At 35.6% G+C, this 24847-nt stretch overlaps 3 protein-coding genes and 1 long non-coding RNA gene across 12 annotated transcripts in view; 2 read left to right on the forward strand and 2 right to left on the reverse strand.

Annotated features, from left to right (window-relative positions):
* The window catches only part of LOC134666178 (uncharacterized), a 163340-nt gene extending 150434 nt beyond the window's left edge, over nt 1-12906 (forward strand). The window contains exon 2 of the long non-coding RNA XR_010098463.1: nt 12684-12906. This is a non-coding gene — a long non-coding RNA (uncharacterized LOC134666178). The remainder of the gene's footprint in view (nt 1-12683) is intronic.
* LOC134669964 (uncharacterized) lies at nt 488-3751 on the reverse strand. Its single transcript, XM_063527612.1, has 6 exons — nt 3500-3751; nt 2447-2551; nt 2125-2217; nt 1716-1817; nt 1214-1323; nt 488-754 (listed from the first exon to the last, which is right to left on the reverse strand). The coding sequence occupies exons 1-6, from the start codon at nt 3632-3634 to the stop codon at nt 652-654; spliced, it is 648 nt and encodes a 215-aa protein (XP_063383682.1). The 5' UTR covers nt 3635-3751; the 3' UTR covers nt 488-651.
* On the forward strand, nt 5367-10053 carry LOC134665390 (dynein regulatory complex subunit 4). 2 transcript variants are annotated; one of them, XM_063522324.1, is made up of 7 exons: nt 5367-5466; nt 5905-5944; nt 6039-6731; nt 6819-7006; nt 7462-7692; nt 8293-8435; nt 9574-10052. In XM_063522324.1, exons 1-7 carry the CDS (start codon nt 5464-5466, stop codon nt 9656-9658), a joined length of 1383 nt encoding a protein of 460 aa, XP_063378394.1. In that variant the 5' UTR covers nt 5367-5463; the 3' UTR covers nt 9659-10052. The 2 variants fall into 2 exon arrangements, with proteins under 2 accessions (XP_063378394.1, XP_063378405.1); XM_063522335.1 differs by having other exon boundaries at nt 5386-5470; nt 5915-5944; nt 9574-10053.
* The window catches only part of LOC134665978 (protein tipE), a 29397-nt gene continuing 15615 nt past the window's right edge, over nt 11066-24847 (reverse strand). For all 8 annotated transcript variants that reach the window (XM_063523073.1, XM_063523082.1, XM_063523064.1 and 5 more), the window contains one exon: nt 11066-18655. Coding sequence is in view for 1 of the 8 variants with exons in the window: in XM_063523098.1 (XP_063379168.1) it covers nt 18652-18655 (4 nt within the window). In the remaining 7 variants the exon portion in view is untranslated. The remainder of the gene's footprint in view (nt 18656-24847) is intronic.

Here is a 24847-nt window from a genome sequence, read left to right on the forward strand (position 1 = left end):
CCACTACGCCAGACCGATCGTCGAAGAGATATAGCATTTTTTATTAAAGGCTATCATTTTATTTTAAGATGACAGAAATAGACATTTTGTTTACAATTATTGATACCTACCTACTTATATAAAACCAAGTAGACTTAGTGTAGCGTGGATAAATAGGTTGTACAGTCGCCATCAGATATATCGGAGCGGCCAAGGTGTTCACAATATCTGAACGCGCACTCTAATGACCTGATAATAGAGGCGTGTTCAGATATTTGTGAACACATTGGCTGCTCCGATATATCTGATGGCGACTGTAGTATATTTTCCTAAAAGTAATATTCCCACAATTGATACGAGCACCATGTCTAAAATCGGTAAAATAATAAGTGTGACCAAGTGATAAAATTAGAATACAGGTAAATTAAAAATTTTGCAGTAATAAAGAGTAATTATACGTAAAAAACAGTTTACTTACAAGATTCTGTAGAAAAAACAAATAGGGTCATCCTTTTGACTTTTATAAAAATATTTACACATTCTTTGATGATTATAACACACTTGCGTATAAAAATGATACGATCAGTTACATTCAACAACGTTCGCTAAACACTTGCAATTTTTTTTTAGTTTTACTTGCTTACCTATAACATATTGGACAAAATACAGTAACTATTCTTCCTCGGTGACATCCCAGAGGTATCTATTGTTGTTAAATTGAACTGTGTTACCATCTCCAAAAACAATATTATCTTCACGCGATGATTCTTGAAACCTAAAATAGTTTTTTTTACTAAGTATTTTAGTACTAGAGTCTGTGCAGAAAGAGTAGAGTCGTTAAATGCATGGGACCCAATACTCTTCTACTCTTCTCTTCTCTTTCCGCAGATACTCTATAAACAAATTGTTTTAATTTTGATATTGCTTTATTTTAATTTATGCCTGAAATTCGGTCAAGCCACTTACTTGTAAATCATTTTTAGTTACCTACTATGTACTACTGAAAACTGGTTAGTTTCCGATTCGCCGGATTCTTGTTTCGTTGGATTCCTCTTTCGCCGGATTTTCTTTAGGACATCACAATCCGAGTAATCCGGTGAATCAAGAATCTGGCGAATAGGAAAGTAACCTGAAAACTGACTTACTTACCTATTTTACTAGAATATCATTGGTGTCATTAGAAATGTCATTGGTTAGTCATCATGCCAGCTAACTGTTGTTTTTATTTACTTACTTGAATTCCGTATCCAGCAAAGAGGTGACAGACAGAATAGCAGAGTCGACGATGTTGTAAATGTCACCAGCATCTCCGCGCTCGGGCTGGCTGCGGGTGGTTCCGATGGTCTAAAAAGTTAATAAATTAGCAACTCTCCTAGTGACGAGAAAGGTAATACGAATGAATGTGGAGAGAAGTATGAGGAAAGGAAATCGAGGAAAAGGTGGATGGACTGTGTGAGAGATGATATGAAATGAACGCAAGTGAATGATGAGATGACGGGGAACAGAAAGGTGTGGAAGAGAAAAACATACTGCGCTGACCTGAAGTGAATGAGACAAGGGCAAGAGAATGATGAATAAATTATGGTATTTATTTAAAAATCTGCTTTTCAATTCTTTATGTCATGATCGCACAGGTAAATCGTTTAAGATAGTACTAGGAGAATATTCCTTATATTTTTTTATTGGCTAATGTGAAGAACAGTTATAAAGTAGGTAGGCATAAGTTGGAAACTTACATCTATAATAGCCATTTGCATCACAGGTATCTCCAGGTTTAAAGGCTTGATCAGTTGTGGGTTGTCTATCTCTCGAGAACCGTAATCAGTCGGCCGACTCCCCTTAAACCAATGAGTTTTATTAATAGTCCAATATTATTGTAGCCTAAGAAAAAATCGTGCCTTAAACTCTACAGTTCGAACTTTACGTCCCTGACCTACATGGTACGTTGATGTCTATGTTGATGTTTGATAATTCGTTTACCACAAAGCATATAGTTAATTAGTTACGCTGTCAAATTAGGAAAACGATTTTTTCTTAGACTTGCACAATCAATAACTTTTTGATAAATATAGTCTTCTTCTTCTTAATCTAATCTGTCCATCCATAAAAAACACGTAGGTAAAACGCAAATCGGCAAGTATTTACCAATCTATGTTTCTTCGTTCCCGGTAACTCATCCGGCTCTTTGTTGACTTTAATTGACCGTTCAAAGTAGCGCATCTTATATCTGTCCAGTAACTGAAAATATGTATTTATATATGTATTTTATAAGCTGAGTCAAGGGGCCCACAGATTACCAGTTCGCCGAACGATATCAGCCTGTCAGTTTTTCGGAACTGTCACCTTTTGCGTTTAACTGACAGGCTGATATCGACCGGCGAACTGGTAATCTATGGGCCCCTTAAGAGATTTTTTTTTCTTTTGTGTTATGCTATTGTGATTAACTACATTATGCATCAAAACTTACCAGCATAGTACCGATTAAAGCAAAAAATTCCACCAAGAACGTAATGGCACTGAAATTATTTGGTTCTACCTGCTCCGATGATTTCATTTGATCTCTTAAAGTTGTCTGTAAAACACAAAGGCTTTGTAATGGGCCTAATTACAAAAGGCATAAGGTCCACCAATGGACAGTGTGGGCGATAGTATAGTCACCTGCAATAATATCTCTTCGAAGGCCGCAAAAATATGTGCCACGCTCTTATGGCTTTATAAATAAGATCAATGTCAGATAATTTTGCGGCCTTCGTTGTGTAACAAATTATTGCAGGTGACTGTACCTATGAATCAGTGCAACCGTGTATAGCGTGTGCCTCTTTGCAGATTCGATTGGGCAACTAATGATTCTCCGATCACATATTAACAGATTATTTTCTGTTTGCCAGTCTGCGAGCCATGCAGCGCAGCATATTAGGTGTAAAATTAATGGATCGTATCCGGAACACCACGCTGCGCTCCAGAACATAAGTTATCGATGTAACTCGGAAAGCGGCTAAGCTGAAGTGGGACTGGGCTGGCCATGTCTGTCGTATGCCGAGTGAGCTTTGGGCCAAGATTACCATAGAGTGGCAGCCCACCTCAAAACGGGGATTTGGCAGACCACGTCGGCGATGGCGAGACCAGCTAGACTCCTTTTTAAAAGAATGGCCGAAGACTGCTCAAAACCGGGAAGAATGGAAAAAACGGGGGGAGGCCTTTGCCCAGCAGTGGGACACAACAGGCTCTCAATAAAAATATCGTCTATTAGAGTAATAACATAACGTCGATGTCGTTACCGCGTTCACAACGTTATAAAGAAAACAATCACACATTCTAATTGTGCAGAAAAAGTAAAATGTCTTTAAGTACAGTCGACTCCAAAGATATGTTTACACTTTTTCACCTTACTCCCTTGTAAATAAGGCGAAATAAATAACATAAATCTTTGAAGTCGACTTTACCTAAGTATTATAGTAGGTACCTTTTAAGTTATACAAGTACTAGGTAAAGCGAATTTAAATAAAAGACAAATTGATACCTTTACAAAACAGAAACATATACAAAACATCGTCTGCAACATGTCCGCGAAGCCACCGCCCAAAAGATAGTCGAAGGCTAAAAGGCTGCTAGCCAAGATGACCAACAAGACAACGCTTAAAGCCTTCTTCATCATTTTGGTTCCCCTGGCTCCTGGACGGTATTTCAATATGATCACATATCACACCAAATTTTGTCATAAGAACTGCAAATTTTTATGTAAGGCGTGACTGACTTTTACATGTCATTTGTTTACATCATGTTCAAGTGATTATATGCTCTTTGGTTTACATCTCAGAGGAAGAATACCAAAGAGAATATAATCACTCACTAACGGCGCGATTCAGGAAATGAATAAGAGATGCACTAGATATGAAATAGTAAAGATATGTGACGTTCCACGGCAAAAGGTACCATTGCCGTAGCTGAGGGCCCGATTCGGATTTTGAAATAGATATCTTCTAGACATCACCAAGATACGATAACGATATGTTTAAGATCTAACCTGTCAAATTTGACATTTGCGCGATTCTGGAGATACTCTTGAACGATTTTCACAGGATATGACTTAGAGATCTAATTCACATCTATTAGATATCTTACTCTATCTAACGTAATAGTCACATTAGTTGCCCGAATTGCGCTGCAAAAGAGAACTAGTTGATATCTAAACTATAACGTATCTAGAATGGATCTAGAACGTGTCGTCTCTAGTGAATATCTTGAAGTTCGAATACAGCTGCTGTTGGCTAGTGCTGCAATTGGAACGGTGTCAATAATAGCGTCTGCGCCAGCCGCCATAAGGTACCTTTTGCCGTGGAACGTCACATATCTTTACTATTTCATTTCTAGTGAATCTCTAATTCATTTCCCGAATCGCGCCGTAAGTTCCATACTATTGAGGTTTACATAGACTAAATTAATCACTGTGAGTTTTGGCTGTGAGTTCATTGAGTATTGTGTAGGTACTACCTATTGTATGCTTTGGTCCATAAACTTGAGTTTATCATTAGAATATAGATTAAAATGAGGCAAGAAAGAATCATAATGTTTCCTGCCCTTTCTTTGGTATGTAGACGTACCGAGTGCTCGTAACTGTCCCAGTACTCCCAGTACGTCGCCATGGAAGATACATATAGTCGCACCAATAAAAGTCTGCAGCGGATTTGATAGCCCACGCAGTGTAAGTGTTATTTATACGTCATAATTTCATAAAAGTTTGACGTTTAAAATGACACTTGCACTGCGTGTGCTTGGCGTGTGCTATCAAAATCGCTGCAGACTGTTAGGTATTATATTTATAACTCTAAACGACCCTCTGTATTTTTATAAATAACAGTAACCTTTAGTACACGTAGTACCAGAAGCGAAAGTATCTTTTCATTTCTCAGGCTCTGAAAGTGAGTCATTGTTCAACTAAGAAGCGGTCTGAAAATGATACGTTTATGCTCTAGGCCTGAAAAGTGGCGAATGAATAATCTTGTCCTATGTCCCCTCCTGGAACTACTCTATCTATCTTTGGCCTCATACTAACGAGAACTTTCCGTACGCTAAATTCGATTTAACGACCAACGCTTAAAGTCGAAAATCCAACGACACTTGATAAACAGCGCCACCGCCGTCATGGGAATAATACAATGGGTAACTTAGTATAGAATGGTATAGAACATGTAATAAACAAAAAAATATATAAATACACATGTATCCATTTGTGTCATTCAAACACTTTTTAACGCGCGTTATAAAAGCGCTCGTGCAAATGAGACCTTACTCTTTGTCCTCAGTCTACGTTCCTCCATAAATATCACTTCTCGGTAATTTCCGTTGTTAAAGTAACTATGGCGACGCGTAATGTTTTGCTTGACAACTGACAACTTAGTGTCCGTCTTGTGTAGGAGAAAGCTTTTTTGTAAATATATTATATATTTAAATTGTTAATATTGTTTGTGGCATTACTAAATCAAAATGGTAAGTTAACTATTAATAACATTATTATGTCTCAAAGAAAGTACAAACTGGTAAGTAGATGATGTTAAAAAGAAGATTCAACATCATAGTAGGTCTATCTATGATAAGGAATCATTCGGGATGTGTATTTTTAATAAAGTTTTTAGTCGATGGGTATTTGATCTAAGTTTGATTGATAAGATATAATAGCGGCAAGGCTTAAATTGGAAATATTATTTCATCTTTGTTAAGCTTAATACATATTGTTTGCCGCTATGAATAAGCCACGGCGGAGACAGGGACCCTGACCTACTCTCTGGAGCACTCGGGTCCGTGGGGTCGTCACTTCTCAACTGCTCTTATTATTATTAGTTTCAAAAACGTTACATAAAGTATATGAAATAATATACCTGTATAATTTAAAGTATATAATTTAAAATACCTAATATTTATTTTCAGCCACCTAAAGCTAAAGGAGGAAAACCCAAAAAGGCACCAGGTATGATTTATAGCTTATTGATTGTACGGTTACGACTAATTATTGGACATTCTAATAAGATTGATATTAATCATTAAAATCTATTATGTTTCAGTCATCATCATCGATGGCGTGGACACGTCTGATATGACTCGAGAAAAACTCGAACAATTTATTCTTAGAGTAAAGGACGAATTGGACAAAGAGAGAGAAGAAAGAAACCTCTTCCAGTTGGAGAGAGATAAAATTCGCACATTCTGGGAAATAACAAGGCAGCAACTAGATGAGGCTAGAGCTGAATTGAGAAATAGAGAAAGAATGACAGAAGAAACACAAGAAGAAAACGAGGCACTCCTAGAAACAGAGAAACAGAAAATAAAGCATTTGAAATATGAACAGCAAGCCGCAGCAGCTGCATTAAGAGCTGAAAATTTAGTTGCACTTAAAGCTGCCAAAGAAGAGCATTGTGAACAAGAACTAGAACTCTTAAATGATAAAAGAGCCCTACGAAAAGAGATAAAAGAAAAACAATTAGCCGCTCAAGATGAGTTAAGAAGAGCTAAGTTGTCGCATGCTGAAGAGCTCTCCAAAACTAGGGCATATTATGAAGAAAAAGCACGACAGATTGAGGATAAAGCGGATAAGAAACTTCAAGAAACCAAAATGGAGTTAACGATCAAACATAGAACAGAGATGGCAGAAGTAGAAGAAAGGAAAAATAAGCAAATGTCAGAATTGATTGCTCATCACGAGAGAGCGTTTTCGGATCTGAAAAACTACTATAACGACATCACGTTGAATAATTTAGGTGACATTTATTTTTATAGCAACTGAAACTATGGATACATTAATTAAGCAGATATTATCATACCTAAACATTTTTAAAACTTCCCAGGTTTGATATGCAGTTTGAAACAACAAATGGAGGAAATGCAGAAGGTGAGAGAGCGGGCAGAGAAGATCGCACGCGACGCTGTGTTCGATACCAAGGGTCTGAAGGAGCCTCTGGAAGCTGCCATCGCTGACAATAAGGAGCTAAAGCGGCAGATGTCCAATTACGATAGGGACAAAGCGTCTCTTGCTGTAAGTTATATTTCATTACTAGGTTTAGGAAACTACTTAAATAAGTTGAGAATTGTGACAATACATGTAGAGGATAACATCCGGACATACGAAAGCATTTTTGTCCAAGCTGAAACGGAGATCTTCGCTAACGCTCGGTCAACTATGATTATAATACAAGCCGAAAGACGCCTACTACTGGACAAAAGTCCCTCTAGAACCATCCGGTTCATCACGAATATTTGTTTCTGAGTTATGGATGTTTTCTATGTATATAAGTATTTATTGTATAACTGTTGTTTATATATATCGCCGTCTACATAGTACCCACAACACAAGCATTAATTATTGAGCTTACTGTGGGACTAAGCCGATCTATGTAAAATTGTCCTATAATGTTTTTTTTTTATAATGACTAATTTGACTGTTTTGAATAAGTTTTTCTACATTTATACCCAATTTCACGCATCATACAGGCCAAAACAAAGCAGCTAGCAATTCTGGAGAAGCAGTATGAAGTCCTGAAATGGGAATATGAGGTGATTCAAGTGCGGTTCGACCGCGTGCTCGCAGAGCGCGACGAGCTTAAGGCGAGATTCTCCAGAGCTGTTTTGGAGGTTCAACAGAAGGCTTCCTTGAAAACTGCCTTGTTAGAAGCCAAGCTGAAGGACATGTATGGACGAGATAAGGCACCGCAGGAGCTGCATGTGAGTTATAAACGGTTTTCGCGAGAAACCTAATCCTGAGATAATAGCGCAGGCACCTGTTTTTCACGAATGCGTAGGTCATCTGACCTTTTATACCAAATGGGAATCTGTTTCCTCACGATGTTTCTCCTTCAAGGAAAAGCGATTGGTACAGTCAACTGCAAAAATATGTCCCATAGTTCTTAATTCGCTGACATAAGAGCTACATGGGACATATTTTTGAGATGATTTGTGCACCCATATTTTTACAATTGACTGTACCACGTATCTTAAATGATTTAAGTTTAAGTAGGTAAGTGCTTAGGTAAAAATGCAAAAATAAGTAATTTTTAGTTTTATTTTTAAACCGATTTCGAGTACAGTCAGCACCAGAAGTTGCTAAGTGGGCGAGGTGATCAAAATTACCTTGACAAGCTCTTATTCTCTTACAATAAAGTCGCGGTTAAAGATCATTTTGAACACCTGGCCCGCTTAGCAACTTCTGTTGCTGACTGTACTTTCGTATGTTTGTTATATGTACTTACGTGTGCTATCGTACATTTTATTTTAAAGTCCGATTTCTCTATTATTAGAGAAAATGTATGCACATGTTGCTTCCAGGAGCTTTTGAAATTGAAAGATACACAAGTAGAGGACCTTCGCTACGAAGCAGCGCGTTTACGGAAAGCTCACGATGACCTTCTGGCAGCCTATGAAGCTAAATTGGCCAGACTAGGCGTACCGGCCGAGGAACTCGGTTTCAAGTAAGAATATAACAATATTTTTTTATCCCTTAGCTTTCACCCTAGCCTTGTTTATGTTGATTCTAGATTCCATCAACTTCCAAGAGTCGTGACACCCTGGCGGGTGCTGCCTTTGCGTGCGTCCCATGACACGGGCAAGGGCAGCATCTATTCTGCTCGGTGTACCCGTTACATTTCATTAAAGTGTCAAAAGGGCCTTCACGTATTGGCCACGGCTCCGCCGACGCCCCCCAAAGGTCCGTAACACCATTATTCCGTGATGCGAAAGAGATACAAATAACATTTATATTAAAATTTATAAATTTTATAATATAACGCATAACGGTTAGTTGCGATTAATCAACAACAAAAACATTTTTAAGTACAACACCATCTACACACGGTAAGGTGAACTAACGCGACAGAATAAAACAATTAAGGAATATAGCGCCATCTACACAGATTCATAAGAACTTTCGCGGCACAATGAACAAATTTTGATAATAGCGCCATCTGCTACATTATCTAGGAACTATTAGTGTGCGCCAACTGAACATGTTGAGCTGTACCTGCTGTACCTTTTGAGGTGTTGTTTTAGTTAATACATTTTGGACTAGGTGGCGAGGTGATCTAACTTGGCCCGTTAATTGAGATTCAGAAACATAGATGGCGTTCTGATGGTTATTCTAAGGGTGGTATTCCAATATCTTAGTCCAATGTGTATTGCGTCACACATTTTGCTTAATGAAAGAGTGAGACGCAATGACATGGGGCAAATAAATTGGACAGGTGGAATCTACCCTAAGTTAGGAAATTCATGGATAAAAGTTGTGTTTCAGTTCAGAACTTTGAAGGTTTTAAGTTGTTTTTCTTTGAAGCTTAAATAAGTAATGGCACAGAATAAGTAATAGTACTAGGTACAGAAGACTCACTCTCTAACAAAACGCGTCTGTTACGATCAGGACAGATATGGCCGCTAGGTGGCGACAGCGCCACGCGCGGCTCATGGCAAACCCCAAAATTGGGGTCGAACGGATGTACTTTTAGCTACCTGTAGCAAAGCGACGGAATCGCGGAGTGAGACACGCCTGGTAATGGGTTGTTTTTACAATAACGGTAACAATGACTATTTATGACTATACATTTTCAATTATTTCAGACCGCTGAAAGCTGTAGCTGTGGCAGGATTATCCCCTGTAGTAGGTCAAGGACCTGCTGGACTGGTTACCAAAGACCAAATATAAGTAATCAAAGTTCGTGCGATATTTAGACACGATTTTCACGGATGGATGTTAGAGGTACCTATACTATACTTACCTACATACCTAGTGTTTTTTTTTTTTAAGTGGGACAGTAGGATGAAATCCGAAACGAAGGTACAGAGAAAAACCTGGAAAACTGATGTCTTTGGAAATTGGAATTCACACTTGACCAAAAATTTTAATGTGCCAAAATTGTTGCCTTAAAAAAGACCTAATGGATCCTAAAACAGTTTTCCTCTGTCTTTACTAGTTTCGGATTTCCTCATACTGATCAACTTGCAGTAACTGGAGACGCATAAAATATACTTATTCGTTTATTATAAAATGACTACGGGGTCCCTTGTATAAGAAAATTCCATATATCAATAAAAATATGAGGAATGGTGATAAAGCATTTTATTTTTGGGTGGTTCTAAAATGATACTTACAACACCTATGGTTTCCTTGTTATTTTTAGGGTTCTGTACCTCAAAAAATATCGAAACCCTTCTAGGATCAGTCATGCGTCTGTCCGTCTGTCCGACTATTCCACCCTCTCTTTATCTCCGAAACTACTGGGTCTAAAATTTTGAAAAAAATGCACGTATTTATTTTGTTCTTTACCTATACTTAGATGACAGAAAAAACCTATTAGAAATGTGCAGTCAAGCGTGAGTCAGACTTAATTACTTATTTCGTTTTAGATGGGGTTGGCCCTACGGGTTTTTTAAAGACATTGTGTTCACGTTCCATATAATAAAAAATACATTGTTAAAAATTGAGTAATGTACGGAACCCTTAGATCGCGAGTCCAACTCGCACTTGACTTACGCACACGCTAGCGAATATGTCAGTGTCAACTTGGTGGTAGCCGTACTGGGTGCCTAGCCAAGGTACAGTCAGTTGCGTAACCTTTCGCTACTGGGCTATAACCGCGAAAATCGAAGTTCGCAAATTGCAGGGATCTTTCTCTTTTACTTCAATGACGGCGTAATTAGAAAAATCCCCGCAATTTGCGAATTTCGGTTTTAGCGGTAGCCCCTCTGGTGGCTACTGGCTGCAGCGTAAACGATTGGCATGTTGGCTACGCGCCCAGGTGTCCTACCAATGGTATCAGTGGGTGGGAATGGTACGTACATATACATACCTATATTATGAACATTAAAAATAGTCATTTACAAGACTGATGATTTTGCCATGACGTACTCATTTTTAGTTTTCCTTGAATGATTGATATGACATATTATGATGTCTTACGCATTTACGCACCAATAGCACCCTAAATGTAGCTACATCCTTATAAAATCATTAACTGTAACAGTGACGCCGCCGATGAATTCTTCAGTGGCTCCAATCAACCTGAAAATAGACACGCAAAGGTCAAATAAGCACATGAATAAAACAACCCAATCGAAGCCAATACGTGTGGTTTATTTCCTACTAACTTTTTTATTTATTTTATGTACAAAACGTCATAAGGCAACAGTTCCAAATGAATGAAAACGCATACGATGGATACCTAGTAATTTAAACATTTCGCATTTTAGCAAGAGCGCCGTACTTTAAAAAATGATACACAGGCTTTTACTGTTGTATCTTAATACCATCTACGGATGGGCGTCAGCTAAGACTGGCCCCAATTTCACCACGGTGACAGGTGCGACAATTGTAAAACATCACTGTTGCTGACGTCACAGGCTACGGTTACCGCTTACCATCGGGCGGGCCGTATTCCTGTTTGCCACCATTAAGTATTGTATTATTAAAAAAAAACTTTATTATATCGGAAAAAAACAGATATTTCTCTTGCTAAGTTTATGACAATTGTCACAAGAAACACGACAATTGTCACGAAATTCCGACATATAACTCATTTCCTATCAAGATTCACTAACAATTGAGTCGCTTAACTTCAAACTCGGGTAAATCCATCTGTCAGATTATGCAATTTTGGTATTAAGAACATGTAATAGGGTAGCTATTTGCTGAGAGGGTCGAATGGTTTCACAACATAATTGTAATACATACAAATGTAGCAAAATGCCTGTCATGTTCGTAAGTATATCTATAGAAAATAATTTATAAAATTGTAATATGTCACCTGTCGCTTGACAATTGTCGCTCGACGTATGTCACTGACAATTGTAGCCGTGGTTAAATTAGGGCCTGGTTCTGCAATTAGATTAGTTGATTTAGTTTTATAACAGTTGATTGTATCATGATAACCCATAAACCGAACTTATAAGTACAGTCGAAAGTTTTAATTTATGACCCTTTTCGGACCTTGTCACAGTGACAATCAATATGAAAGTCGCTCGAGACACGTCACAATATTAATTGTCACTGGGACAAGGTACAAAAGGGGTCATAAATTAAAACTTTCGACCGTACTTTTTTTCTGGTATGAAAAAGAACACTTCAGAAATACCTAAGCGTGAGAATTTTAATAGGCACTGTATGCGATAAAATGTTGTACTAGATAATGGGGAATAATCGTGATGATTGAGATTTGAGATTATGTCATTTTTAAATCGTACCTATATTGCCGTATTCGAACTTTAAGATACGTCAATTAATAGATCTCGAAACGATATGGATTAGATGTGTCAGTGTCAAAAGTGGTGTTTTTGTTTGAAGAAACGTCACATTTGACACTGATATTTCTAATCCATATCTTTTCTAGATCTATTAACTGACGTATCTTAAAAAGTTGGAATCGGGCCCAATGTAAATGTAACCTCATGCTTGCTACTACAGAGTTATTTCTAATTGCCAAAAAAGGAAGTATAAATGCACACTTCTGAAGCATAAGTTTATTAGTGCGGAAAAGTCCTATCGAGACCACGGCAGTGTCTCCGGCCAAGTTCGAAGAGAAAGCCGCGCGACTGCAGTTTGTAACAAGAAAAGTGTGAGGCAGTTAGAGAAACTTTAGAAGCTTCTAAGCAGTTACCAACGCAAAGTAAAATCTACAGGCGAATTTGTCACATTGGCACACTTGTCCCAACTGACTTAATTTTTCAATGTAGAGGTACAAAATGTTTCCAGTTGGATTTTTTTACAACAGTGAAAGCCTGTGTGGATTGCTTGACAATCGCCGCACTAATAGTATTGCCTTAATTCTATTCATTTTACAGATATCTAAATTTTTGCAACAAATATTGAGTTTTCTTTGTTTTACAAATTATACCTAAGTGGACATTTCTATCTATTAATGCTGACTCGATATATCTATTTCATTTCTCTATGTAAAACATTTACCTGTCTCAATGGATGTAGATGATAGATATTATTATTTTTTATAATATTATTATTTACATAAAAAGTGTTATAATTCATGTCATAAGCCAAAAAGCTTCAAGTCGCTTCAGTCGTTTATTGAACATATCTGACATAAATAAAATAAAAATATGCGTTATAATTAGTTTTTCTTAATAATTATTATATTTCTTCATATTTCCATAAAGATGAATTTACATTAAGTGTATGCTTTTTATTCATTAATCTTATTATTGATTCTCTATCTAGAGTATCTAGCGAAAATAAAGACACATAAATGTAAAAATATTAAGACTTTAGCCTTTGAGACTACGAATATAGGTCATATAGGTCTATAAGTTAAAAAGACCCATTAATGCAAAGAATACACCGAGAGGCCACAAAATTTACTCTACTACATACTAGAAGACACGAAATAATATGGTGAGATGCGCATGCGCACGCACGTTGGGTCGCGCAGTCAAGTGCGAGGCACTTCTGTAGGCAACTCGGCCTATAACTCTGCAGATAACACATTAGGTTCGATTTGATAGGGTCATTGCACTAGTTTCCGTTCATGGACTAGTTTTCGTCTGCCTGAATAGAAAATTACCGAATATCACATTTTAGCACGTGTTTAACTTAGACATTAATTTTTCTGTTCTGTTCTATTTCAAATACTACTTACTAGATAAGTACATACTTTTATTTGTGACGCACTACGATTAATTTCTATTCATGCAAAACGAACTATTTGGTCACATGGATAAATAAGTGACATTGCAAAATAGCAATGCCCATAACGTCTGCTCCATTTCATTAAACAAAGTTTATGTAAGCTAATCTAAATCACCAGAAGTAAACTTAGGTACCATCGTTGATAGAAATTACATAAAGATACAATATAGTGATACAAAAAAAAATGAACACCGTATTTTTTTTTGCTTTGCTAAAATAAGTATGTTGACAAACGCGGGCATTTCACATATTTTTAGGTAAAATAAAGTTTAAGGTAAAGCGTCGGTATATATCTAATTACCTATATTAGACAAAAGCGAGCATACCTTGGACCGCTCACTGCAATTATTTGCACCCACTTACAACATTATTTATAGGACATCACGTTTCAAGCAACGCGGGAACAGCACGTTGCAATTTCACAAGCTGTTGCAATTTATATTATCACTTAAATCGCTACGTCTAAACACACAACCAAAATTTCAAGAAATCGCAGGGTTAAACAATTAAAAATGGTTAATCTAAAAAATAATTTGACATTAGATTACAATATGATATTGACGAATTGCTTATCAAGTTCTCACTTACATTTTAAAGCTAGATTTAAAAAAAAAAGAAGGTTAAAATCGATATAAATAATATCAAGTATTTTGCATGTCACCACACTTTTATATACGAATTTAGAAATATTATCATGAAGCTATGTCAAAAATATTTCTTAATTAGTTCAAAAACATAAATTTAACGACATATTTTAAATTACGGTTACTCAACGAAAAAGCGTCAAAATCATGCTTATTTTCTCAAAATTGCTTTATATCCAAAACGGTGGGCTAGGCTAAACCAGGACGATTGACGGTGTTTTTAACGGCGGTTAAATAATTCGGAACTTCAACGGTTTCACGATTAGGTACATTTGGTTTGCTTGAAGGATATCTGAATTCAAAATTTCATAATTTTGGTTACTTCTGGTCTATAAAACTATGCATATTTTGATAACAAACATACATATTCAGAATAAATTTGCAATCAATCAAGACTGACAGTTTGCCAAGTGAAGAACAGTGTCTCTGGTATGAATAAAAACTCGGCAACGACAAATTTGATCGATTGCTTTTCTTTCGTTCGAGTATATCACATTGTCGAACTTGAAATATTTTGTCACCTAGTACTTACTTTATTTTAAATATTACTTTGTGTTACATACATAACCCCAACAACATTTCCTCTTTAAAATTACCATTTCGTACCAAAAACCATTTTAAATAACATAAGAACTTATAAAATACAAAACCAACTTTTAATATGTGCTTAATTTATATTTAAACAACATTTGAAACGTGGAAAGCATAGTTTTATTTTATAATTAATTCTTAAAACTTTATATCTATCTATACATGTGCGTAGGATTTAGCATAATCTAACACGTTACCAGTCTAAGTGGTAATCTTGTTTAACTGCCCGATTCGAACTTTAAGATACGTCAAATATTACTCCTAGATATGATATGGATTAGAATGTCAAAAGAGCCTTTTTGTGTCAAGAAACGTCACTTTTGACAACGACACTGACATATATAATTCATAAATCCATATCCTATCTAGAAGTAATATTTGACGTATCTTAAAGTTCGAATCTGGCAGTGGGTATTTCGCTGATAACTGATTTTATAATATTCAACAGTACCGTAGTTTTATATCCAGCGTATGTTTCTTAATACAGTTTGTTGTCAACAACAATAATAATTGCTTTGCGCTTTCATACGTCTCTTATAGTATTTACAGAACCAAAGTTATGCCCAAAAAACCTGGTCCCGTAATTAAAAATTAAGGACACAGAAAATGCACGCTAATTTATTAAAATTTGTCTTTCGCATATTTATGTATTCATGATTGATCGCATTATTCACAAGCCTTTTGTTGTTATATTTTTATTTAATTTAAATAAAAAATTAAACAACGGAGAGATATATTTAATATGCCAAGTTTCAATTTTATATTACAATCAAAATTTTCTAAAATAGAAATATATTTCATTTTATATGAATTTTTTGATCATTTAGGTGCAGCTTGTCCTGATAATGAATTTCTATATATATATATATATATATATATATATATATATAAGTATCTATACATCTGTTTAAGTGTGAAAAGACTAATCGGTTGACAGTTTACGGTAGAATTATTGCGGTAACTTGTTAGGAATGTATGAATTTTTTAAAAGGTGAAATGCAGGACAGTACAATCGATACAAGCATTGCAGGCAGGGCTATTTAATTAGGTAGCATGGTGGTGCAGACGCAGATTAGATATTTCAATGAGGTGTTTTTAAAATCAAAAGCCAAGTAGATACAAGTAATGAAATAGGTGATAGCACCGTTTGCCGAAGTTGGAACACACTATTTTACACTAGAGTAAATTTTTTTGCTTAAGTCTCATTTTTATGGGGGAAAGCGCAGTGGTTGCAGTGAGTATATTATATTCACTAATAAATCTATACATATAACTTTTTACCGAGAAGTAATTGTTGTAGGTTAAATTGTTGTAGGTAAAACAATTTAACATTTTGTGAAAATGTTGAAAATGGTAGTTTTATTTGGATGAACTGTATAGTAAGGTTAAGTTTAGTGCAAAATATTATTGTCTTGTGTTTACAAGAAATTTTTAAATCACTTCAGTTTACTCTTAAACGGACTTAATTTTATATGAATAACAATATTCATAATTAATTATGTTTTATAATTATTTTATTTTGGGCATAATAAAACGGAATCTGAAATTGCCTTTTCCAATTTTAGCTACTATTTAAAAAGTGGTTATAAAACTGTAAAACACAAGAGCGAGGTAACAAAAGGTGTTTGTAAAGATTCTTTGTTATATTTAATTATAATAAATTATAGTAATTGCAAGCCTCTGCCCGCGATTTCGTTCGCGTATGCATAAGTAATTTAGTCATAGGTAAATGCAATAAAAGATGTTAAAGATGACAGTGTGGTAACCAGATATTGCACATGTAATAGGTACGTGTAGTCTCAGATGTAGGGGTAATCTCTATAAGATTAAGGTACCTATATGTACAGGGCAGTCTACATTTTTGGTAATAAGATAGTGACGTTTTCTGGACGTTTGTCGTTACTTGGGTACGGTTTCATGTTTTAAGATCATTTTATGTATGTTTCTAAAAAATAATTACGGACATGTAGCTTTTATAATTTATGCAAGCTTATATTCCGGTGAACTAAATGTTAAGTGATTGATTACAAAGACCAACAAAGACCATCTCGCAAATTAATGACTAAATAAATTTAGCTATAATTTAACTGGATTAGAAGCTAATTCACTTCAGAGAACTGGTACTTGATATTCGTTTAATATAATAAAAATTCTGGCTGTACAAACAAGGATTTCATAATGTAACATTTAATCCTATTTTTTATTTTCTGTATTCCCAAAGTCAGCAATTGAATACTTAACGTTATTTGCAGTTGCACTTTAACTACATTTTTATATGGCTTCAGTATTTTACAAATTATTAATTACCAACTATGTTTCATACATATCGTAGGTATACGAGTATTATTAAATTTTGGGCAGTATTTACGATTACAATATTTGCTGTTGTTTTAATTAGGTATTCATATTTTCAATATTGAAACAAAAGATACAAAATATATGAAAAATGGTTATACAAATTAACTACACTTACAACTAAAATGATATTATGAAGTTGTACTGTGAATCATTGACTAATATTTAAAATAATATTTTTTTTATAGTCGATGTGTTTATATATTTTATTAATATACTTTATTCTTTATATGCAATCAAATAAAAATAATGTATTCCTATCAAAATTAACAATTCATAAATATTATAATTATTGTAAACAGCTTGCGATTCCTTACCTATTATCTCACGTTATATTTTTTTATATGTATTTCAACATTTTTTATAATCAGCACGCGTGCATTTGACACCAGTAGCATACGAGCATAATAAAATCTTATTTTTTTATAATTATATAGGAGATAAAATCTTTTATTTCTAATATAATTCGTTTTTCACAGTAACATTTTCTTAGCGGAAACAATGCGTTCATTGAGCAAAACTGAGCATACTAGAATTTATTTTTGATGGAACACTTGATATATATTAACACTTGTATTGAATAAACAAAAAATGCTGCGGCGTTTTGCTTTTATGAAAGTTAACCTTAGAAGTATTTGATTTAATTTTAACAAAAAAATACTAACACTGAAATTCAATATTACGCAACTATTATCTAGGTATGTGCTGATTTCAAAATTAATTTTCTCCTTAATAGTTTCTTTACTGATGATCCATGTATGTAGACTTGACTGATCCATGATTTCAAGACATTACTTTCCTTTGAAGGTAAAAATAAGGTTTATCAATTCGAACAGTTGCACATTAAACTAGGCTCATTATAATATGGATAGTCCATACATACGGTGAAAGGTGAACCCTTCTACTTGACTACCTTGATTGAAATTATTCATGGGCGTATAAGTAAAAAATCTACTTTTTTGTTCTAATGTCATATGTCGGTCATTTGTTAACATTCCATAAGTTTGACCGGCTGAAAAGGAAAGGCTATGTATAATTCATTTGACGGCTTAAACCGTGCCGAACGAATGTGTAAATAAATAATTCAATCGATCGAATATGCCTTAAATTGGGTTACAATGAACGGAACCGCCGTATCACATCACGCTCGACGGACGAAGAGTAACAAACACACTCCCGTAATTTTCCGAAATAGAAAATGTTACCACGAAACCTGCAAGTTCACAACGCTTTATAAAAATTTCTATCGTCCATACTTTCTTCCTAATTTCTCCTTTGGTTGAGTACGAGTGGAGTGTCGCTCCGACTAGAAGTCTTCGATCACAATTAGTCGAGTTCGTCCAATCGCGGTATGATCTTTCACCTCATCTCGTGATACACTTTGTAGCCGACACCCACTCTTCAGGAATCCTGTCATCTGTAAAGATAATAATTTATATGAATCCTGAGAAACCGCCTCTGATGTTTCTGATGAAAAGGGGAGAACATATCAAACTTTGAAATAACGAGAAATGTATTTGAAAATGTTATATGTAAAACTGTGATGTATGACAACAATATTTATTTATATCTTCCCTTTTTGTTAGGTCGTGTTCATGTACATGGGCAAGTGCGTTAACGTTAAAAACATTAGTTAACGCATTCACTGCCAGGGAGCGTGGCCTAGGAACAAACTTGTAAGACGGTAAACGCACATGTGCGTTGAGGGCAGTGAATGTGTTAATACGATTATGTAGGATGATAATTAGGTTTATAGCCGTAGCGGTGATACTTAATTAAGATGTTGAATAAGCATAAAAGCTTAGCTTAAATATAAAATAGATAACGGAGCGATTAACGATTTTATCAAGCAAAGAATCTTTTTAGGGTTCCGTACACAAAGGGTAAAACGGGACCCTATTACTAAGACTCTGCTGTCCGTCCGTCCGTCCGTCTGTCACCAGGCCGACGAACCGTGATAGCTAGACAGTTAAAATTTGAAAAAGGCGCGTTCACACTTAATTACAATTTGATAGACAAAACCAAACACCTTCGAGCAACACGGAAGGGAGGCGGCATTCGCACTATTTCCCCTCTGCCGAGGTACAAGATTAGCGCGTCAATCTAATCTACCGCGGGTAATAAAACTAGTTGCACTTGGATTTTTCACTAGACCGAGTCCAGACGCGCGCGTGAACACTGCTGCACAAAAATGCCTGTTTGCTCGGTTTTTTGTTATAAAAAGAGGTCGGGGACGTCAAATTTACAAAAAGAAAGTGTTACATTTCACATGTAATATTTTTTTTTACATATCATACGTTTAATTACATTTAAATACAATTATTATATTTTAGTCTCAAGTAATTGTTGGATTTATCGATTTTGCTCGCTCAGTACAAATTGCGGATCGGTCGAGCGACAAATCCGACTTCTCATCTCTCAGAATACAATGACATACTTCAACGGAAATGTGTTAGTGTGCGTGTTGTGACACTAGTCACTCGTCCGTACACAAAAAGAGATCGAGGTTTGCAAGATTTGTCTTTGACGTGTGTCATTTTGTATGTATTTGTGTCGTCATTACAGAGGGCCTACCGCGAACCACGTTCGACGTGTTGCCTCCCTGTCACACTTACGTATGAATTTACAAGTGCCATAGAGAGGCAACACGTCGAACGTGGTTCGCGGTAGGGCCTCTGATTGGATTTTGTATGTAAGTGTGTGAGAAGTGCCACTGTGTGCACCTTCCCCCCGCGAAAAATGGCAGAAAGATTTGTACGGTGAGATATCGCTTGGGCCCCTCCCTTCTGACGTGTCGGAAGCCGGTGTTGCTCGAAGCCAAACACAAATTAACTATGGACGCGACGCGACGTCGGAACCTAACAGCTTTTGTGCTATGTAAGAGGGAGATAGCACCTTCAACTAAATTTACGAAAGTTATGTTTTAAACCTTCAAAACCAGCAAACCTCATCGCTGAAAAAAAAACCCGCGTGTGGATAGGCAAAGGGGATTTCAAAGGAGATTACAGCGTCAATGTTTAGGCGTCGATAATTTTTGCCTGTTGCGTCCGTTACAAAACATCGGGAAAAAATGAAGTTCATGAAAGTTTTTTTAGGATTATTGTACATCATTAGAAAGAGGACAGAACACATAATTTTGTAAAGTAATTTTAAGAACGTGGTCTGTTTTTGTTTTTTTTTTAATTGAAAATCAAAATGACTTTGGTGTAAAGCTTTACACGTTGTAAAACATTTGAGGGTTAATAAAAAAAAAACTAGAGGTAAAATGTCAGTAATTTTGACTTTGATAAAACCGTTCAACGTTAGACATGACGACACAATAAAAGTTGCATCTCTCTATCACTTACTTTTTTTTATTTAAGTTTAAACAAGTCGGCCCTGAAGATTTTTCAAAAACAACAAAAAAAACAAATAAAAAAAATACTCGTGGGCCCAAAAAATGTTTAAAGGGCGTGAAAAGATAGGAAACTACCCCACTTATCCGCCAATTTAATTTGGCAAACGATGGACCAAACACCTTGTATATGTTATGTTTAGTACGTTAAACAAAAAATATGTGCTTATACGACCCAAAAACCAATAAAGACAAAATATTCAATATAGGTATTGCGTCAGCTGCAACTACAATTGCCTCCAGAAACTCGCGAACTAAATTGACATGAGTTTGACAAATAAAATGATACCAGGAATAGCAAAGGAAAAATAGTCAGGGGTATATGTCGATAAAATGATTTCGATAAGTAAGATGCACTTACTACCCATGTGATAATTATAAAGGGGTCACAAACGATTTCGATTTGTATGAATGTGACGAGAAAAGTGGTTGATTCGATTGTAAGATTGTGACGTTACCAATCAACCCAGGAGGTACGGATGTGAAACTGTCAAATTTCAATGTTAAGACGAAACAGGAGCTGAGTTTTAAATATTTTAGGTAAATATACCCATCCCGCTAACGGAAGCGGCTCCTAAAACTAGTGCGATAAAAATAAAATCCTGCGTAAAAATCTCAAAAATCGAGGTTTCGTACTCGACTGTTTCCTCCTCCAAAACTTGACCAATCGTAACCAAATTTAGAAATCTAAATGATTATGAAATTAACCGGTACCGAACCGTTTTGCTATTTTGGCTAATTGATATCAGTTTAGAATACTACGCCTCTCAATGCGGCATAGTCAATGAGGCCATTTTAGCCATTTTTGAAAGGCTCTAGCGCCTTAAAAAACAAAAATATCAAAAAAAATGCAAAACGGTCCGACACAGATATTGACAATATTAATCTGTGTTGAAAAAATCATTGCTCTAGCCCTTTACCTACGGGCTATTAAATCGCTCCGTCACCGCCCAATACGGGCATGTTTTGGCGAGAGTCAGCGGTTAGGCATTATTTCACTTACTTGTAACTTTTGAAGTATTACAGCTACACACTTGAAACTTCACACACACAATAAGTATAATGTGTTTAATCAATTAGTAATCACTTGGAGTAATAATATTCACTATTTTTCTGCTATCAAGTAATATACCAGTCACTAAGAAATTGAAGATTTTTAAGTTACTACTCGCGGATCTCACAAGTTTACGTTTAAGAACATTAGTTTATAATATACTTAACACAAATAAACACTTGAATAACGATAATTATGAAATTAATGCATAAAAATCAATCACAGAAAAAGTTGCACAAAAACAATTTGCCACTAATGGAAAATAGTGATGTGCGTCTATCAACACATTTGTCGATATATCGATAACCTAGTACATGTAAAACTGAAATTTAACAAGTTAGGATTGTGGTGAAATTATTATTAGGTACAATAGTACCTAATAATGATTTCATAACATGTTAAATTCCAATATTTGAACCAAAAATGGTAAAAAACACTAAAAATAACACTCCAAACACTCCCACGCCATACTCTCATATCGACAACAAGTTGATGAAATTTTAAAACATCACTATTGTCCGCCATATTGAATTCAATTATTAGCACCTCTGTAGTACGGGTGTCAACTCCAGTTGCCAGCAAAAAAGCGGTAATTTTAAAATTATGTTTATGTCAGAGCCATCTACCGAAATATTATGATATTTTTTTCTTTGTATCTATACTAATCACAGTGCATAATGTGACTGCTATTACCAAGCCACAAGGTCTCATTTTGTTTAAAAAAAATGTTGAACACGACCATTACTTCGATCAACTATAGTTGACACCCGTACTGCAGCGGTGTTGCCTTACTGGCAACTCTGGTTGACACCCGTAGGTAAAGGGCTAGCATCAAAACCCACGGAGGAAACAGTCGAGTACCTTTGTATTGAGATATGACCACTCCTGTTGGCTCTTAATATGCAGGTTTGAGGGCAAGTCGTTTATATCAAGAGCTCGCGGTTGTCGCCATAAATCTAAAATTGGTGATTTAATTTTATACAACGTGACCGGTAGAGGAGATTGATCGATAATTAAAGTTAGACCAAGAAAAATCTGCAGCGCTTTTGATAGCCCACGCAGTGCAACTGTTATTTAATACGTCATAATTTCATAGAATTTTGACGTTTAAAATAATACTTGCACGGCGTGGGCTATTAAAATCGCTGCAGACTTTGTTTGGTCTAACTACATTTAAATTCTGACCTAATTGTCAAGTTGAATGTCCAGTTTAGGGACTGGTCTTCTTTACAATCGAAGCAATAGGGATCACCGAGACGATTTAATTTTTACGTCCACACCATACAAAATAAATGAGAAATCTTATCTTATTTCCTCGTCCGGGTCGGCCTTATTTGTAGTTTGAGCCAAAATCACTGTTTCTATATTATCACCTACAACTTGTTACTCTAGCTGTAAGTTTTCCTAACAAATAAAATAAAATAAATATAATAAAATATTTATTTAATTACCTAAAATATGTTTATCCATTATCCTTGTATTTATTACTATAAAATTGGACAATTTTCGAAATACCAAGTAACATTTATTTAAATTACTTAAGGTGGTTCGCCTAGGTTACTCAAAACTTAACTCTCGCTAGATGGCACCACTTTTGCAAAATTTCAGATTTTATTTTTTTGTGAAATGGTCTTGGTATTTGTATACTTAACAGTATGTTTCGCGCACTCTTTAAGTAAATATTGAACTATTAAAATAAACATTGAATACTTCATTGTGCAAAAACCACCTTTTTAATTCGACGGAGTGTTGCTGTCACGCGTTTTCCTACTATTACTCACACATGCAAACAGTGTTTCCGTGATCCTTGTAGTAGACAATTTCACACAACGTAAGTATGTTGCAATAGCGTAACGGTATGTTCGTGGAAATACGTGCAAGAGGATTGGGGTTCAAGACTGGTGCGAGTAGGTAATTTCTTTTTGTTTCTCCTTTGTGTTATCTTACCTTTAAACGAGCAATTATTAGATATATAATTATTTATTTATATATTTGGATGGTATCAGAAACGGCTCTAACGATTTCGATGAAATTTGCTATAAGGGGTTTGATCTCTTAGCTAGGTCTATGAGAAAACGCGCATTTTTGAGTTTTTATGTTTTGTAAGCTTTGGTCGGTCTCCCAGATATTCAATCTCCGTTTGGCAACTAATCCCAGAATTGGCATGCGCACTAGTTTTTACGAAAGCGACTGCCCTGACCTTCCAACCCAGAGAGTAAACTTATTTGGATTAGTCCGGTTTCCTCACATTGTTTTCTTTCACCGAAAAATAGGTATCGGTGTATAAATAGGTAGGTATCAAATGCTATTTCGTACAAAAGTTCGAAAAATCATTGGTAGAACCCGCGACCTCCGAATTGCTTTCCGCTAGGCCAGCAGCGCTTCCCCCACATACTCAGTGTTATCAGGTTTTAAAAAAATCAAAAACGATTACTTATGAAAGCAGAAGAATATAAATGATCGTATTAGATTTATAATTGTAACATATTTGCCGTAACTTATTTTTAAAATGTGTTTTTCAATTAAAAGACACGTCAAGATTGTTTACCTTATTTCTAATGCTAAAAAAAACAAACTATAGTAATAATTGTGTTTTTCATTCATAGACAAAATCCATTATTTTTAACCACAGGAAATTTTATACACTTCTTTTTAGAGTTCCGTACCCAAAGGGTAAAACGGGACCCTATTACTAAGACTTCGCTGTCCGCTCGTTCGTCCGTCCGTCCGTCCGTCCGTCCGTCTGTCACCAGGCTGTATCTCACGAACCGTAATAGCTAGACAGTTGAAATTTTCACAGATGATGTATTTCTGTTGCCGCTATAACAACAAATACTAAAAACAGAATAAAATAAAGATTTGAATAGCTCCCATACAACAAACGTGATTTTTGACCAAAGTTAAGCAACGTCGGGAGTGGTCAGTACTTGGATGGGTGACCGTTTTTTTTTGCTTTTTTTGTTTTTTTTTGCATTATGGCACGGAACCCTTCGTGCGCGAGTCCGACTCGCACTTGCCCGGTTTTTATTGCAGTGAGGATGTCCTGATTGTAAAAATCAGAGAGATTAGGTAAAGTATAATTTCTAATTATCTTTGTAAAAATAAAAGAATACGTGTAGCCCATAAGTACTTAATAATCGATTTATGATAATAAGAAAAAT

The sequence above is a fragment of the Cydia fagiglandana genome, chromosome 1, assembly GCF_963556715.1.
Source record: "Cydia fagiglandana chromosome 1, ilCydFagi1.1, whole genome shotgun sequence".
NCBI classification, from domain to species: Eukaryota; Metazoa; Arthropoda; class Insecta; order Lepidoptera; family Tortricidae; genus Cydia; species Cydia fagiglandana.

Coding starts and splice junctions, on each gene's coding strand:
- LOC134665390 (XM_063522324.1), top strand. Junction 5,945..6,038: donor AAAACCCAAAAAGGCACCAG/GTATGATTTATA, acceptor ATTATGTTTCAG/TCATCATCATCGATGGCGTG. Junction 6,732..6,818: donor CATCACGTTGAATAATTTAG/GTGACATTTATT, acceptor AAAACTTCCCAG/GTTTGATATGCAGTTTGAAA.
- LOC134669964 (XM_063527612.1), bottom strand. CDS start 3,634: ATGATGAAGAAGGCTTTAAGCGTTGTCTTGTTGGTCATCTTGGCTAGC. Junction 2,218..2,446: donor CTTTAATCGGTACTATGCTG/GTAAGTTTTGAT, acceptor ACATATTTTCAG/TTACTGGACAGATATAAGAT. Junction 1,324..1,715: donor TGCAAATGGCTATTATAGAT/GTAAGTTTCCAA, acceptor TTAACTTTTTAG/ACCATCGGAACCACCCGCAG.